The sequence below is a fragment of the Sitophilus oryzae genome, unplaced genomic scaffold (genome assembly GCF_002938485.1).
Source record: "Sitophilus oryzae breed Bouriz unplaced genomic scaffold, Soryzae_2.0 scaffold_111_pilon_pilon, whole genome shotgun sequence".
In the NCBI taxonomy this organism is placed as follows: domain Eukaryota; kingdom Metazoa; phylum Arthropoda; class Insecta; order Coleoptera; family Curculionidae; genus Sitophilus; species Sitophilus oryzae.
Window position 1 is genome coordinate 3,836,710 of NW_022145749.1, and position 19,299 is coordinate 3,856,008.

A 19,299-nucleotide genomic window follows, 5' to 3' on the forward strand; every position below is an offset into this window, starting at 1 on the left:
ATAAGTTATATTTTATTTATCTTTCATTTAACGGGGTCAAGTTTGTAACGGCGAGACGAGGCCACGCCCACTCGTGACAGTTCCACTACATCTGACTTGGCGTAAATCAGTTCGCAACGGAAACAGTCGTTTGAATTAATGTCATTTGTCGTTTTATCGTTATTTAGACTATTTCGTTGGTTTATTTTCACAACATGCATTCGGTAGGGGAAATGTTCAGTAAAGCTGATTATGGCAATCTCCCATAAGTCATTTTTATGATAATGGATTATTTTAATAAAAATAAGGAGTTTAATTTTCATTAGTTCAATTTTTTAATTTCTATTCTATTTTGTTGTTTAAATTCTACCTATATTGTAACGCAGCAGGCTTGCGAGGGTGAAAAAACAATGGGTTAGCCGATATGAAAGTAGGTAACTTATTACTAATAGGATCTACGTAATACTAATAGGATCGCCTCATAATAAACAATAATGTGTAATTTTTTTAAATTTCTGAAGTTCAGAATTGTTTACAACTTTTCATATTCTATTAATGAATCAGGTTTTAAAGATCTTGTGAATAAAATGCTGATGTCGACCGATCTTTTACACACATACTATATAGTACTGTTTACTATAATAGTATGCGAGATGCAGGAATGAGCGAAGGGTATAGACGTGGATATTCGTATATTGAGGCTACTAAAATCTGAAAGGTATTATTTTTAAAACACTAGTGCCTTAAGTGATATCTTTGACTATTTATTGGGGTGTGTTTAAAATAACATTTTTAACACATTTGTAGAAAAATACATACTTAAATAAAGTCTGTTTTATATTTTTTGTTGAGTTATTTATTAAGTTGTGAACAAAAATGAATAGATTGGTTAATGATTACCTGCATTAGTAGGTGTTTTTACATTTGGACATAAATAATACTCCTTGCATTCAAATTACACTTTCTGTTATGTATATGTTATGGTTTAAGTCCGATATCCGGTCAATGTCGATAGGCATGTTAGGTCTTCCGGTAAACCGGTACCAGGACCGGTACTTTTAAAATATTCCGGTATCGGTATCGTCTTTTACGAGACCGGTATATCGGTTTCGGTACCAGTACCGGAAGACCGATTTTAGTACTGGTACCGTAAGACCGGTTTAAACCGGTCCTGAAAGATCGGTTTCAATCGATACCGGAAGACGGGTTTCAATCGGTATAGAAAAATAGATTCATGATAATATGAAAATCAAAAAACCTAGATAAAACGATTTCGGTACCGGTTTCTGTGCAAAGCTGATTGTGTTCTCCTACTCTAGGTACCGTATAATCGAAGAAAATGCGTCAGCGATGGCTATGAAATGAAGATGGCTGTCATTTTATATCTAAAATTATATGGGGAGTCATGGGAAAATTCATTTCCAAGCCAACTGGACGCCGTTTTTCTTTCGATCATTCGGTATAATACGGTCAGGAACATGCAATATAATTTATTTTGATGTATGTTTAATGCATTGCTAGTCAAGTTTGGTCTAGTAATCTAGTCATTTTTTTAAAAAGTACATCTAAAATTGAAGTAAAGCATCTTAAGCTTGATTTTCATGCATCCGTTATCCGACGACACGATGATACGATATTAGAGAACAACGGCATACGGTCGAGTCGGCCGCGTAGCATACGGTCGAGTACGGCTGGCACGTAGACGTCAAGAATCTTTTACGTGTATAAAAAATAAAAAATATAAGAAATGCGCATGCGTACGTAAACGTTTACGTGTTTGTAGGCCGACTCGACCGTATGCCGTTGTTCCCTATTAATTTTATTGGTTGAATTGACAGACTTCGATTGGTTAGAAGCGGTTAACCAATCGAAGCTTTTAAATTCAACCAATAAAATAAATATCGTATCATCGTATCGTCGGACAACGGATGCATGAGAATCAAGCTTTACTCATGAATCGGTCATGTATATTATACAGGGTGGCGCACCTCATTCGCCTCGGTTGATGATTATACTATAACGGAAAGATGTAGAAACAATGTGCATAATTTAAAATTATTTTGAATTGTCAGAACTAAGATCCATACCAAAGTTATATTTTTTCTTATGGAACACACCCGGTATTTTATTTCATTTTTAGATTCTTGGACATAAAATAAGGCATTTATTATAAGGGTTTAATATGTTTAAAAGCTTTGGTTTTTGGGATATTTAACGATATTTAAATATGCATGCTATAATAAAGTGTCTCAACACCCTGTACATTACTTTTCAGAATTAATTCTTGTGCTGACTTTTAAGCCAGAGAAATAAACTTACAAAAAATTGGATTGCTTCCAAACATTTATACAGGGGTTTCAAAAATTGCTGGGCTATTTTAAATATTATTTTACATAAAAACTTCGTTATTTCAAATGCAACACCGTGTATATTTTAAAATAAGTCGAAGCAGATTTAAATGCTCTTTCAAACTATATTAGGGTTTCCTATACTTCTCTGTTTCAGATTTTGAATAAAAAGCTTTGAATATAAAGAGCGATTTTTCAATAAAATGACAATCAAGATGGCTGGTGTTGCCATGGCAATTTGCTAGTGAGGCATGATACAAGAAGGGTTTGGTTTGGTTTGGTTTGGTTTGGTCACAACCCTCCTTGTATCATGCTAGTGAGGGTGCATCCACATCATCCTAAAAAAAGCGGAAGGCCGCGCCGCGCCGTATCGGCGTAACGACCTTGGATCAATTTCCAGCAATTCTAATGGCTGAAATTTTTGACAGATGAAATTTTCAGCCGATAGAATTACTGGAAATCGATTAAGCATTATATCAGCAGAGATATCATCAAGGTCGTTACGCTGATACGCTGTTCCGCTTTTTTCTAGGATATTATGGATGCACCTCAGGGGAACGGCGTATCGGCGTAACGACCTTGAATAGATTTCCAGTAATTCTATTGGCTGAAAAATTCATCTGTCAGAAATTTTATCTGTCAAAAATTTCAGCCAATAGAATTACTGGAAATCTATTCAAGGTCGTTACGCCGATACACCGTTTCTAGGATAGTGTGGATGTACCCTGAGGGTGCAGCCACACTATCCTAAAAACGGCGTATCGGCGTAACGGCGTAATGACCTTGAATGGATTTCCAGTAATTCTATTGGCTGAAAAAGCATCTGTCAGAAATTTTATCTGTCAAACTCATCTGTCAAATATTTCAGCCAATAGAATTACTGGAAATCGATTCAAGGTCGTTACGCCGTTACGCCGATACGCCGTTTTTAGGATAGTGTGGCTGCACCCTGACAGTTAGTAGTAATTTTCAAATTCGACATTAGTTTATAAATTTTCGGGAAGAACGTTTCAGAAGTGCAATAAAACAATTAAATTCAATTTGTTGGCTGACACATATTTCAAAAAACGTTGTTGTTTTTAAAATGTGTTTAAATTAAACAGACTAACGGAATCCTTAACAATATATTACATATCTTTACCCTTACAAAAAATATATTTGAATGTGAAATTTTACAATAGAAACAATTTTATATAGAGACAATAGAAACAATTTTATATAGAGACAATAGAAACAATTTTATACAGAGACAATACCTAGTAACAATTTTATATACCAGGTGCGTCACCCGGTAGAGACAATAGAAACAATTTTATTAGATGAGATAGACAAATAAATTTGTATAAAATAAAACAATAATATTTAACTGTAATCAAAATCATCAACATCTTCAAAATCATCTGTTATGTTTTCTTCCTTTTTCAATTCTTCCACATTTCGAATTGGCCAAATTGCTTTTATAGCATCAAAGTTGCTGTCACTCATACCAAAGCCTTTAATGTCGTTCTTAGAATCTATTCCTAAAACCCATTTCAGTAGGAAAAATTTTACACAGTGTCCAAGAATATAAGACACAAACAGATTTTTTATTTTAAGGATTTTCAAAAACTCGGCTGGGTGTTGTAACTGTAAAAAACCATTGACCAAAGAAGCTGCCATTGAAACTGTAGTAATTTTAATACAACCGTTTGAGAAATTTACGAGGGTTTAACCGGGATTTAACTATAGGCAATAGCCCCCATACACCAGAAGATCCGGCCTTCGGATTAAATCTTTGCGTCTCGAAGAATCGATTATAACTGACAGGGGCCCATGCAGGACAATTTACATAGTTCTATTACGTCTTGCGGCCACTACCTCGTCGACTTACACACGTATGTCTATCTTTAAGCGTCTGTGAAATATTGTTATTTTAAAGTCAGAGTTTTCACTCTTTGCCATGCTACAAAATCCAAACGATACAACAAACAGCACAGTGGCCCTTGCCCTTGAACTACCCTGTCTTAGTCTATACTTGTATTCACGTAAAACTTCCCAATATGGCCGACTTCAGAATGGAAGGCTTGAAAACCAAAAATACCTAGATTCAAATCCATAGCTCAAATCGATTCTTCCAACCTTCCTTGCATTTCTTCTGTGGTAGATTATTCTGATCGACGATCGACGCTGCGGCCCGTGTTTGTGATTTTGAATATTTGTGTTTTGAGTTTCTATTTGATTTTGTTCTGTGTTCTTTAATTTAGCTTGTAGTTCTTGTTATATAGTTATCGTTTTGTGTTTGTGTTGTTTGTATTTTTATAGTATTCGGTAGTTTAATAATATGGCCAGTACAAGCTTTTTTTTTAAAGGTAAGATCATAACCTATAACGCATCTCTGTTAGTTTTATTTAATTTAATATTTTTAGAAACATTTAGCAATAATCCGTTGCCAAATATTTCGGATAGTGATAATGAAAATCAAATGGATCAGGTATAAATAGTTTTAAGTGAAGCATTAATCATAAACAAAGTGATGACATTGTAATCACCTTTAAGAATGATGTTTTGTTTATATATAAATAATCTTCACTGCTCAAGAACTCAGGAATAGCCAGGAAGATATTCAAAATGTGTAAAGCACTTAATTTTTTTTAGGAAGCTATGTCTCATCCACAAATTTGTGGGAATAAACTAGCCCAGATATTTGTAAAAAATGTCTACAATTATTTTGTGAAGAATTTTCCTCATATAAGTCCCCTTCAGGTTTGTAATTGTCATATTTTTAGGATATGTAGATTAAAACTTATATTTCAGGAAACAGCACGGGCTTTACAAATTAGCTGCAAGTCAGTTTCGAAATATAAAGAAGGTCCAAAAGACGAGTTAGTTGGGAAGACTTTAAGACAGAAGAAGAAATTGAAGACAGCTGATGTTGGGAATGGCACCAAAGACCAAATAAGATGTGAAATATACAATATGTACAATAATTGTAAGTAGTTTTTATGAATCTATTTAATATTGCATTGTTTTTATATTTTATGAAATATATTGTTTTTACTTTACAGCATACACAAAAAAAAATAGGAAATACAATTATACACTTAAAACACTTAAGGTTTGTAATAGATATAGTTAGAATATCAAACAATAGGTATGTTGTAATGAGTTAGTAAATGCATGGTTCATATTCCAAGTTATTTCATGTAGAATTTCTCAGATAGTGCGATGTCTATAATAATTACAAGAATTAAGTCAATATTGGCAATGCATTGATTGACTGGTGCCATAAGTATCTTAGCCAAAATCGCCCAAATGGCGACTTGCGATTTTCCTAAAATTTAGGTCGCCAGAGCAATCGGAAAATCGCCCAATTTGTGATAAATCGCCCAATCTGGTAACACTGATTGGTCCTGGTCCGGTCGTAGCTCACGTCGTATTGTCGGTAAGCAAAATCCCTGTCCAAAAATGTTGACGATCAGCGCCATCATCCGTCATAATTGGGAAACTTTGGCTGGAACCATTTTTAATATTTCACTTACATGGCCCTGAATTGAACTCTGACACTTGGCTGACATTGACGTTTACGGTTCCTTTTTCTAAATATTTTCATTATTTTTTGAGTTTTTATTCACAAATTCTACTTGATTTTGTTCTTTTATTTAACCTGCAATCTGCAGTACTAATTATATAGTTATAAATAATCTTTTCACCGATCAAGAATTGACAAATAGGTTAGAAGATATTTCAAATGTGTAAAACGCTTAAAAACGTATTAGAAAACATTGACTCGTTCACAAATTCATGAAAATAAATTAGTCTAGATGTTTGTAAAAAGGTCTCTAATTATTTTGAGAAGTTTCCTCGTATCAGTAATTTTCAGGTTTGTAATATGTACTATATGATAATAAATAGATTAAAACTTATATTTCAGGAAACAGCGCGGGCATTACAGATTGTTGTAAATCAGTTTTAAAATATAAAGAAGGTTTAACAGTTTAAATAAAGTATTTAACAGGTTTAAGAGTTGAGTTAGTAGAGAAGACCTAAATAAGGTAATGTTGGTAATGGGACCAAACATCAAATAACACTTGAAATATATAATTATGTACAATAATTGTAAGTAGTTTTTATGAATCTGTTTGATATCTATTGCATTTTTTTATATTTCTTGAAATATATATTTTTTTTACTTTACAGGATACACAAAGAATAATAAAAAATACAGTTACTCACTAAAAGCACTTAAGGTTTGTAATAGATGTAGTTAGAATATCAAACACGAAACCAAACCAAAAATTACACCCTCCGAATTTTGTACTTTTTTTATATCACTCGAAAGCATACATCGAAATAAGTATTTCAAGCCAAAAAAAGTGTGGATGATCCATAATTTAATGAAAAAATAAACATCTAATTATTGCTACAACAGGCTACTTTCTATGCGAAAACTCCTCCAAATTTTGTCGGCGTTGCCAGATTCATTCATTTCTTCTTGAAAGGTTCATTAAAAAAACACGTGCTGGTCCGAAGAAAACTCGCGTTAACAACAGATTATTTTAAAATCAAGAAAAGGCGATCGTCTGAACTGCTCCTACCCATAGCTGATATTTTGCCTACGAGATCTGACTATTTATAACTACAGTTAGTTTGAAAAAGAGTTTTTGATTGCGTTGGTTTCAACTTGTTTAAGGGGTTAACCTGTTGTTTTTTTATATTTTAATACGAATCTGAGTGCTTTCAATGTCTTGATTTTAAAATAACTTATAATCTGTTCTTATCGTGACAGCGCTACTGTATAAGAATTTGTTCGTCCGGCGACCGGCACGTAAAATCAAGTGAAAGCAATCAGATTCGTATTAAAATAAAAAACAAAACAAAAGATTAACACACTCACGGAAAGGTTGAAACCAACGCAATCAAAACTCTTTCGGTCTCAATTTTTTTTGTATCATGTGTAACGTACCGAATGATCGAAAAAAAACGGCGTCAGCCATGGCTATGAAATGTACATCGCTGTCATTTTATAGGCAAAATTATATGGGGAATGTCATATCGATCGTCATTTCCAAGCCAGCTGGACGCCGTTTTTTTCCATCATACGGTATTATGTATCATACAAACAAGAAATAACTTTGGCAACAATGCTTTAGGCAGCTTACATCCTTAACAACAAATGGTGACAGACGGCTCCGGTGGCAAGTTTGAATCGAAAGAGTAAATTGATCAGGCAAATATTACAAAAGATATCACCAACTCTATTTTGACTTAATGCTTCTCACTGATTAATTCTGACCTTTATATTAATAAAAAATGCATATAATCGTCATATTTTACAATAATTACACGCTTATACAACTTCACCATAACCTAAAAATGCACTTTTAATTTATTTATTTTTCAATAAATTGTGGTTCATCCGCAATTTTTTTTTGCTTAAAATTTTATTTAAGTGTATGCTTTCGACTGATATATTAATAAATGCCAAATTCGGAGGGTGTTATATCTGACCGTTATGGTGAATAGATTTTTCCAGTTTAACAGTACTTATTTATCAGTTTTAATCAGTTTTTCCTTTGAGTTTCAGATTTCTTAACCTTAAAATTTTCACTCTTTTAAACCATGTCAGTTGCCGTCTAAATCAGTGTTAATTATAAATTATGCCTAATACATGCCCAGGCATGACAGGGCATGAAGAATGAATTTTTGTAAGCTACGATCTTGCAGGTTAATGAACAATATCAGCACCTGGAACCTGAAAGGACATCATGTGGGAAAAATAATTAAGAAATCATTTTTCCGCAAATCGGCTATTTTATTTTCAGGAATTACAGCTAAGCAGTGCAATAGTTTTCTAAAAGATTGTTTTATCGTCTTTTAAACTTATGTTTGAGATGACATAACATGTAGGTACACACCTGATGCATTTCACGGCTATGAAAGACGTATCGGTGTTATATAAAAAACAGGGATTATCAAAGATCGTCATTTCAGCTCAACCGGACGCCGTTGTTCGATTATGTTGTAGGCGTATTTCGGTTATTTCATATCAGGTTCTATTACACTTATTCGCAGCATTATTCGTCAATGCCGCCAGAAAAATTATAATTTTAAACTTTTTCTGATTATTTCTTGCATCAAATTCAAAACAGGAATTTTAGGACTTCTGAACATGCCCGAAGTGACGCGTTCGGTTGGTGGGACAAATACCCCCGTAAGGACGAATACCGGAGGTGGCGGTATTCGTCCTGCGGAGAATCACCAACCGAACGTCACTCGATATTCGCCAGTTTCATACAAAAATGTCGCTGGTCAGGCACATAGTATCTGTCGGCAGCACGATCACGGCATTTGTTTTGTTTTTTGGAGGCGTGACTCATTTATTTTTAGAATATTGCTTCTTGCTGCTTAGAAGAACATGGGTATTGTAGTCAGCCTGATAATTCACGAATTACAGAATATCTGACAGAAGTCGAGCAAACGAACAGTGCGGCCCAGGAGTTTTTCTGAACAATGCAGTCTGCAATGTACAGTCTCAGGTGAGGCAAAAGTCGTAAATAATGTTCTGTTGAAACTCGTAACAATCTTGCACAGCCAGAAACAAATCACAATATCAGCAATAAGCCGTTGGATCGACACTTCAGGCATGTGATGGCTGATTGTCTGTTCTGTCTTCCGGCTCCATTGCTATTTTAAATATAGATTAGACATTACTTCAAAACAGTCATTTTAATGCAGTCTGAGAATCGGCATGAATTTATATATCTAAAGCAAAATGATTAGTAAGCGTGTCAATAGTTAAGCAGGTTTTGACTCCGTTGTTAAAATGTTTATTATGAATCTATTCACTATAACATTATTGGTATTTTTACGAATGTATTTCTTTTTTGAATTACAGCTAAAGCGATAGTACAAAAGACAATTTTTCAAACTTTAAGGTACGATTCGGAATACCTTTCAAATATAACCAGAAAAAAAACACATGTGGTAGCTACAATATGAGCCGTTAAAAACTGCTTTGCGTCGCATGATGGCTGTGAAATGAAGATTATAAAGTCTTTAAATGTAAAATTACAATACTCCTGAGTTTCACTTCACTCTGCTCCATGAGTCAAAGTAAAGATCACTGGAGCAGCTTTTCGAGTTAGTGAGTTATTAAGTGTATGTTAAAGACTTGCTGTATCTATTCTGCGTGTTAATGTATACTTTAACATTAAGGACAGTATTGGCAAGCCTTAAAACCGGTAAAATATAAGAACAAAATAGGTGTGAATCGCTATGGTGATCACAATTGATTAAAACAAATACATATAAACATTTATTACAAAAGTTCACACTTAATCTCATGATTTCCTATGCGATCGAATACGTTCAGTTATTGTTACAGACAGTCGATGATACTTAAGCATGTTTAAAGCCTTACTCTTCATATACATGAATCACATAGCACATATTAAGTAGACTGATCCTATTAAGGCATTTTATTTTGTTTTCTATTTATAACCTCTGTGTAACTCAATTTTTGTATATTTATTGAATATTAAGCTTAGGATTACAAACATGCTCCAGACAGAACATGGGTATTTTAAAACACTTTATTTAGAAAGATCTTGTCAGGACACTGATTTAAGATTACAGAAATATATCTGACGTGGGACAAATGTATAAAGGCGAGGATACCCTCAGAGACAATTATGAATGATGCAACGATGACATTTCAGTAAAGTCTGAATGGGCGACAGCGATCTTCATTTCAATAAATCGCTGAGGCCGTTTTTGTTCGATCATAATAAATTTATTGTTTTCAGAAACAAAATCCACTCGTTGAATTCTGCCAGTTTATATCAAATAGTACACATCTTATGGCGTAAAGCGTGTTTTTATGTACTCTTACACACAAAAATCGGCACCCAAGTTTCCTGACGTCGCCAAATTAGTATAGCTATTCTATTAAAAATATTTATTTAAAAGTATATAACATTTGTATTATTATCTTTCTAGATTAAAAATATTTTTAATCGGTTCTATTCTATTTTTAAAGAACAGGCCCAAAGAAAGGTAGATATGTCAAATATTGCAATTAGCTTGAAAATCCTGTATATTTAATTGAAACTGATGAAATTATGGTATCTGGGCTCAGAACTGCATCCCAATGCTCACTTTCTGAATCAGCGGTGCAAGGAATTTTAGAAAACCTGTATTTTTAATTGAAAGCTAGTTAATTTCACCATATTTTCAAGCTAAATTATTGCTTTTAAATGATCTGAATTAATTTTTCAAAGCATAACCAGAAAAAAATATCTATCTTCAAGTTGCAGTTGGTTTGTTAAATAGATAATCGTGCAGATTGCTAAAAAACACTTTATTTATTACCAGATCATTTTAAAGACGGTGATAAAGTAATAAAAAACATTGACTAAAAAAAAGATGTCCATTTTGTCAAGAAAAATAATAAAAGAGAGAAAAGGGGTGCATTTACAGAAATTGTTTTTTCACTCAAAACAATGTCATGTTAATGAGAGAAAGTAAAGACTCGCCGCTCGTCATATTCAACAAATAAATCTGTAACTTTAGTTAATTTAATTATTCTGTGTAGTGGCAAACTACCTGTACTATATTTAATGCACAATAAAGTTATTAGTTCTTAATCTATAGATTAAATATTTTAATCTAAGACAGCATTGAGTTCATTTGTCTGACAGAGGTCGTGTGTCTAGTACATAAAACAGAAATAACAGTGTAAAGTAATTCCTTAGATTTTTTATAATATAAATTATTAAAAGATTACATATAAATATATACAAATACTGTAAAATCAAACTATTTTAGCAATTATAAGAGCAGCAATTTTTTCAATTGTAATATTACTGTATGATCGTCAATAAAAACGTACTAAGTCTAGTTAGCTTTTTATTGATTATCGATATAAATACCCATATAATTTTCGACACATAAAATGACAGCAATGCTTGATCATAGCCAAACCACTGTGACCAACGTTATTATTCTTATTACTAATACTGCACACCAATCACTTTTTGACAATAATCTATAAAAAATAAAAAAAAGGTAAACAATTTTTTTCATATTATATAAAATAATTTATTTCATTACAGGCCATAGGCACAAACCGTCATTTTACTCGAATAGGACATGCTATTTTTTCAAACGTCACAAATATTTTTTTTAAACAATTTCCAAACTTTGCAAATAATCGAACGTTAAAACGGCGTTGTCAGGTTGTCGCATTTTCAAGAAGCAATTAACAAAATTTTCTGTATCGGAAAGAGAGTAAGGTATTTATATTATGTAAATATAAATGTAAAACATAGACTAGAGACTTAATTAAGACTATTAGTTATATTTAATAAATAATTACAAGGTTTTATCTAGTTTATTATTTTTCTTGTGTGTTTGGTTGCCTATACCTAATTCTAAAATAGTTTATATTATGGCATTAAAATTTGTTTTTTTTATTCTCACAAATAAGAAATAAATGTTTTAGAGTTTATATTATAAACAATCAATGATTATACATTGTATTTACACTCCCTTACACTGTTTTGTGTACTACCAAGAGTATATTTCTGAACACTCATATGATAAATGGGCACAAATAGTTTTATTACTTAATGCTTAGATTAAAATATTTAATCTATGATTAAAATTTAATAAAAGTTATTTGTACATGTTAAAATATAATAGACTAGATATTTTTAGAAAACCTGTATATTTATTTAATTGGAAAAAACTGATGTAAAAAGTTCATCTAAAGTCAAAAGATTTTTTATATGTATTTTTGGATGTCAGATGACAGGCTATGGGCAGGCGTTTATTTAACATCCACAAATAAATGAACGCTTATGGTTTTTATTATAACTAAAGACATTGACTTATACACCCCTTACACCTTCACAAAGATTCCAACGGGAATATGTCGTGACCTCTTATATTAAAAATGGACAAGGTTTATAGTAAATGTTTTAGTTACCCATCAGCGTCTTTAATAAAAAATCTAATGTGAGTTCTATCTAGCCTTTTCATAGAAATGATCTTGACATCCAAAGTAAATTTATCAAAATCTTGTAACTATATTGTTTAACTTTAACCTAACTTGCACATAATTTTTAATTGGGCCTCCCAGTCTATTTTTTTCTTGACAATATGGTGAACTTTAATATAACTAAACTCACTTTTATAACTTAGTTTTTGTAATATTCGTTTTTAGCAATTAGAGTAAAAAATTAATTAGATAATACTTTCTAATTTGAAAGATATATGAAATTTCATCAGTTTTTCCAATTAAATAAATATACAGGTTTTCTAAAAATATCTAATTTACTTATTATTTTGACATATCTACTAACTTTTATTTTTTTTGTTTTTAGGTATTTATGTTCAATTTTTAAAATAAATTAAGAATTCAGAATTACGGATGTGTGCAGAACTGACTCCTTTCGGCCCAATTTAATTTATGTTATAAAACTTACAAATAAATGATTTTTTTTAAAAACGCAACAAAAGTATTAATTTTGGCGACGTGATTGATAAAATTTAGTATTTTAATGCCCATAGGCATAAAATAAAGCACTTTTTACGCATAACATAAAAAGTACGAAATATATTGCTAAACTTGATAAAGTGTCAAATTCAACCTGACAACCATAGTTTTTCGATATAAGTACCGTATGATCGAATAAAACGGCCTCAGCGTGGCTACTGAAAGGAAGATCGCTGTCATTTTATATGTAAATTTATATGGGAAATGTCATCGCTATTTCATAGCCATCGCTGACGCCGTTTTTATTCTGGATCATACGGTATAATTTAGTTAAGGTATTTACTTTTAAATCTTGTTATATTATTTGCAAAGTTTGAAATTGTTTAAAAAAATATTTGTGACGTTTGAAAAAAATAGCATGTCCTATTCGGAGTAAAAATGACGGTTTGTGCCTATGGCCTGTAATGAAATAAATTATTTTATAATATGAAAAATTGTTTACCTTTTTATTTTTTATAGATTATTGTCAAAAAAGTGATTGGGTGCAGTATTAGTAATAAGAATAATACACAATGGTCACAGTGGTCGGCTATGAAATAATGATTGCTGTCATTTTATATTTAAAATTATATGGGGAATGTCATCGATAATCATTAACAAGCTAACTGGACGCCGTTTTTTTTCGATCATACAGTACTATACAATTGAAAAAAAATTGCTGCTCTTCCAGCTGTTTTTTTTTTGATTTTACAGTATTTATATATATTTATATGTAATTTGTTTTAATCAACTTTACATATTACGGTTTTTATGAATTCCTTTGCTCACATATTTTGTTCTTATTATTTTACCGGTTTTGTCTCAAGGCACTCAGGCAAGAAATACCTAATTATTAATGTTAAATTATTATTAACTACTTTTAGGGGTCGTTACAGGTAGTCTTTGCTATACACAGAATAACTAATTAACTAGTTACTTTACTACGAATAAGCTCTCCATAGTCTTTACTTTCACTCTCATTAACATAATTGGAATAAAGTGAAAAAGAAATTTCTGTAAATTTCAGAATTTTCCCTTTTTATTATTTTCTTGACAATTTGGAGATCTTTTTTTATAAAGTACTTTTTTATAACTTTATACCGTAATTTTGTAATTTTAATAAATAAAATGTTTTTTAGCAATACAGAGTATTGCAACCACAGCTGCAACTTTAAGATAGATATTTTTTTCTGGTTATATTTGAAAAATTAATTCAGATCGATACATTTTTTTAGTTTGAAAAATATTTGAAATTCTATCAGCTTTTGCAATTTAAAATACAGGTTTTCTAAAAATACCTTAACTTATTATTTTGACATACTAACTTAAATCATTTTTGCTTTTAGGTATACTCGTTCTTTTTTAAAAATAAATTCATATTGATTCTCAGACTGATTAAAAATATTTTAATCTAGAAAGATAATAATACAAATAAATATACTTAAAAAAATATTTATTACATAGAATAGGTATACTAGAGTTGGCATTTCAGGCCTTGGGTGCCGATTTTTGTGTGTATGAAGAGTACGGTCAACACGCTTAGTAAAATAAGATGTGTACTATTTGTATTTGGCAGAATAAGTTGTGGATTTTGTTTCTGAAAACAATAAATTTATTATATTACGACTTTGCTGCACACATGTATGGATAATTTATTTACCTTTATGCTTTAATGTTCAGACTTTACTGTAGTTTACGCTGCATCATTCTAAATTGTTCCCGAAGGGTATCCTGAAGACTTTATACATTTGTCCTACGTCAGATATTTTTCTGTAATCTTATATCATTGTCCTGACAAGATCTTCTAAATAAAGTATTCGAAAATACCCATGTTCTGTCTAAGCAGGTTTTTTTATCCTAGAGCTTAATATTCAATAAATCTACAAAATAAATGAGTTAACGAGGTTATAAATAGAAAACAAAAATAAATGCCTTTATAGGATCAGTCCTCTTAAATGTGCTATGTGATACACGATTGATACGATTTTCATGTATATGAAGAGTATGGCCAATATGCTTATTACAATCAGATGTATTGAACTTGGTATTGAATGCATAGGAAATCATCAGATTAAGTGTGGTTATGTAATAAATATTTTATATTTTTCTATCTCCGACCAGATCACCATAGCGATTCACACCTACACGCGTAAACACCAACCTAAGGCTTGCCGATATGTCCTTGTGCTAGAAGTATAATATAAAGGTCTGTGGTCTAGGAAGGCTGACACTTATGTCTCATATAATCGAAAAAACGGCGTCCAGTTGGCTTGGAAATGACGATCCTTGACATTCCCTATATAATTTTACATATAAAAGACACCGATCTTCATTTCATAGCCATCACTGACGCCGTTTTTTTTTCGATCATATTGTACCTACCACATGGTACATACCTACCTATCTCATATATCATATGCCTTATGGTTTTAAAGATGATAAATTGTCTTTTGTATTATGCGTATAGCTGTAATTCAAAAGAAATACATTTCGTAAAATACCACAATGTTATAGTGAATAGATTCATAATAAAATACTTACTAGTTTGCTTTTCCAGTTTAACGGTACTTATTTATCAGTTTTTAATCAGTTTTCCTTTGAGTTTCAGATTTCTTAACCTTAAAATTTTCACTCTTTTAAACCATCTCATTTTTGCTCATATTTTTATAATTACTTATTATGCCTAATACATGCCCGTGCTGTTTCCTGAAGAATGAATTTTTGTAAGCTACGATCTTGCAATTAAAACAATATCACATACCTGGAACCTGAAAGGACATCATGTGGGAAAAATAATTAAGAACATTTTTTCCGCAAATCACGGCTAATTTATTTTCAGGAATTTGTGGATAGCTTAATATTTTCTAAAAATTGTTAATCGTTTTACAGCTTTTGTTTGAATACATATTATCTAGATACACACCTGAGATTTCAACCCATGTAGACGTATTCTTATATAAAAAACACATTATCAAAGGTAATCGTGTTGCTATCACTTTCATTTTGTTTATGCTTTATTTGTAAATATTTCCGGATTATTTTATATCAGGTTCTATTACATTATTCATAACATTATTCGTCAATGTTCATAAAAATTATAATTTTAAACTTTTTCTGAGGTTAATCTTGTCAAATTCCAAAACAAAACAAGATTGAAAAGTATGCGACGTTGACAGATTTAGTACGTTAGCCAGGACAAAATTCCTGAAACAGGAATTTTTAGGACTACCGAACATGCCCGAAGTGACGTTCGGTTGGTAGGACAAATACCCCGTAGGACGAATACCGCGGGAGAACCACATCTGTCCTAATGAGCATCTGTCCTACCAGTTGTTCGGGTAGAGTCGTCCACCCGAACGCGTCCCGAACGTTAAAAACAGCGTTGTCAGGTTGTCGCATTTTCAAGCAGCAATTAACAAAATTTTCTGTATCGGAAAAAGAGTGTAAGGTATTTATATTATGTAAATATAAAATAAAAATAGACTAGAGATTTAATTAAGACTTTATTGACATATTTAATAAATAATTACAAGGTTTTATCTAAATTATTTTTCTTGTGTGTTTGGTTGCCTATACCTAATTCTAAAATAGTTTATATTATGCATTGTTTTGTTTTTTTATTCTCACAAATAAGAAATAAATGTTTTATAGTTTATATTATAGAAAATCAATGATTATACATTTTATTTACACCCCTTACACTGTTTTGTGTACTACCAAGAGTATATTTCGTGACCTCTTATGATAAATGGGCACAAATAGTTTTATTACTTAATGCTTAGATTAAAATATTTAATCTATGATTAAAATTTAATAATATATTTGTACATTAAATATAATAGACTAGAGGCTCAATTAAGAGTTTACTGACATAATTACTAAAGTTCATCTAAAGTTACAAGATTTTTTTATATGTATTTTTGGTTGCCTATGACAGGCGAGGGCAGGCGTTTATTTAATTCACAAATGAATGTTTTATGGTTTTTATTATAAAACAAGGATTAATTTATTATACACCCCTTACACCTTCACAAAGATTCCAAGGGGAATATGTCGTGACCTCTTATATTAAAATGGACAAGGTTTATTAGTCAATGTTTTAGTTACCCATCAGCGTCTTTAATAAAAATCTAATGTATTCTATCTAGTGTATTTTTCATAGAAATGATCTGACATCATAAAAAGCAAATTTTATCAAAAAATTTTGATTATCTATATTGTTTAACTTGTAGTTTAACCTAACTTGCACATAATTTTTAATTTAAAAGCAATAATTTTTTTTTTCTTGACAATATGGTGAACTTTAATATAACTAAACTCACTTTATAACTTAATTTTTTGTAATATTCGTTTTTTAGCAATTAGAGTAAAAATTAATTAGGATACAATTTCTAATTTGAAAGATATATGAAATTTCATCAGTTTTCCAATTAAATAAATATACAGGTTTTCTAAAATATCTAATTTACTTATTATTTTGACATATCTACTAACTTTAATTTTTTTTTGTTTTAGGTATTTATGTTCTTTTTTAAAAATAAATTAAGAATGATTCAGAACCACGGATGTGTGTTCAGAACTGACTCCTTTCGGCCCAATTTAATTAGATATGTTATAAAAACTTACAAATAAATGATTTTTTTTCAAACGCAACAAAAAGTATTAATTTTGGCGACGTGATTGATAAAATAAAATAATTTTAATGCCTAGGCATAAAAATAAAGCACTTTTACGCATAAGCACAAAAGTACGAAAATATATTATTAAACTGATATAAAGTGTCAAATTCAACGAGTGTAACCATAGTTTCTCGATATAAGTACCGTATGATCGAATAAAAACGGCCTCAGCGATGGCTATGAAATGAAGATCGCTGTCATTTTATATGGGAAATGTCATCGATTGTCATTTCATAGCCATCGCTGACGCCGTTTTTATTCGATCATACGGTATAATTAGTTACAAGGTATTACTTTTAAATCTTGTTATATTATTTGCAAAGTTTGAAATTGTTTAAAAAAATATTTGTGACGTTTGAAAAAAATAGCATGTCCTATTCGGAGTAAAAATGACGGTTTGTGCCTATGGCCTGTAATAATGAAATAAATTATTTTATAATATGAAAATTGATTACCTTTTTATTTTTTATAGATTATTGTCAAAAAGTGATTGGGTGCAGTATTAGTAATAAGAATAATACACAATGGTCACAGTGGTCGGCTATGAAATAATGATTGCTGTCATTTTATATTTAAAATTATATGGGGAATGTCATCGATAATCATTAACAAGCTAACTGACGCCGTTTTTTCGATCATACAGTACTATACAATTGAAAAAAATTGCTGCTCTTCCAGCTGCTTTTTTTTGATTTTACAGTATTTATATATATTTATATGTAATTTGTTTTAATCAACTTTACATATTACGGTTTTATGAATTCCTTTGCTCACATATTTTGTTCTTATTATTTTACCGGTTTTGTCTCAAGGCACTCAGGCAAGAAATACCTAATTATTAATGTTAAATTATTATTAACTACTTTTAGGGGTCGTTACAGGTAGTCTTTGCTATACACAGAATAACTAATTAACTAGTTACTTTACTACGAATAAGCTCTTCCATAGTCTTTACTTTCACTCTCATTAACATAATTGAATAAAGTGAAAAAGAAATTTCTGTAAATTTCAGAATTTTCCCTTTTATTATTTTTCTTTGACAATTTGGAGATCTTTTTTATAAAGTACTTTTTTATAACTTTATACCGTAATTTTGTAATTTTAATAAATAAAATGTTTTTAGCAATACAGAGTATTGCAACCACAGCTGCAACTTTAAGATAGATATTTTTTTCTGGTTATATTTGAAAAAATTAATTCAGATCGATACATTTTTTAGTTTGAAAAATATTTGAAATTCTATCAGCTTTTGCAATTTAAAATACAGGTTTTCTAAAAATACCTTAACTTATTATTTTGACATACTAACTTAAATCATTTTTGCTTTTAGGTATACTCGTTCTTTTTTAAAAATAAATTCATATTGATTCTCAGACTGATTAAAAATATTTTAATCTAGAAAGATAATAATACAAATAAATATACTTAAAAAATATTTATTACATAGAATAGGTATACTAGAGTTGGCATTTCAGGCCTTGGGTGCCGATTTTTGTGTGTATGAAGAGTACGGTCAACACGCTTAGTAAAATAAGATGTGTACTATTTGTATTTGGCAGAATAAGTTGTGGATTTTGTTTCTGAAAACAATAAATTTATTATATTACGACTTTGCTGCACACATGTATGGATAATTTATTTACCTTTATGCTTTAATGTTCAGACTTTACTGTAGTTTACGCTGCATCATTCTAAATTGTTCCTCGAAGGGTATCCTGAAAGACTTTATACATTTGTCCTACGTCAGATACTTTTCTGTAATCTTATATCATTGTCC

At 30.8% G+C, this 19,299-nt stretch overlaps 1 protein-coding gene and 3 long non-coding RNA genes across 5 annotated transcripts; 1 reads left to right on the forward strand and 3 right to left on the reverse strand.

Moving 5' to 3' along the window:
* Window positions 1-4,540: 4,540 nt before the first annotated feature.
* LOC115884140 lies at window positions 4,541-5,524 on the forward strand. Its single transcript, XM_030902650.1, has 5 exons — window positions 4,541-4,675; window positions 4,733-4,797; window positions 4,962-5,069; window positions 5,121-5,295; window positions 5,372-5,524. Exons 1-5 carry the CDS (start codon window positions 4,648-4,650, stop codon window positions 5,440-5,442), a joined length of 447 nt encoding a protein of 148 aa, XP_030758510.1. The 5' UTR covers window positions 4,541-4,647; the 3' UTR covers window positions 5,443-5,524.
* An 8,755-nt stretch (window positions 5,525-14,279) lies between these two features.
* LOC115884166 lies at window positions 14,280-14,723 on the reverse strand. The gene is made up of 2 exons (XR_004050512.1): window positions 14,504-14,723; window positions 14,280-14,440 (listed from the first exon to the last, which is right to left on the reverse strand). It is a non-coding gene; the product is annotated as an uncharacterized LOC115884166 (long non-coding RNA).
* A 109-nt stretch (window positions 14,724-14,832) lies between these two features.
* On the reverse strand, window positions 14,833-16,257 carry LOC115884155. 2 transcript variants are annotated; one of them, XR_004050509.1, is made up of 5 exons: window positions 15,767-16,257; window positions 15,605-15,707; window positions 15,385-15,549; window positions 15,240-15,310; window positions 14,833-15,030 (listed from the first exon to the last, which is right to left on the reverse strand). It is a non-coding gene; the product is annotated as an uncharacterized LOC115884155 (long non-coding RNA). The 2 variants fall into 2 exon arrangements; XR_004050508.1 differs by having other exon boundaries at window positions 15,244-15,310; window positions 15,767-16,254.
* Window positions 16,258-18,942: 2,685 nt separating this feature from the next.
* LOC115884173 lies at window positions 18,943-19,225 on the reverse strand. Its single transcript, XR_004050513.1, has 2 exons — window positions 19,166-19,225; window positions 18,943-19,102 (listed from the first exon to the last, which is right to left on the reverse strand). It is a non-coding gene; the product is annotated as an uncharacterized LOC115884173 (long non-coding RNA).
* Between the last annotated feature and the right edge of the window lie 74 nt (window positions 19,226-19,299).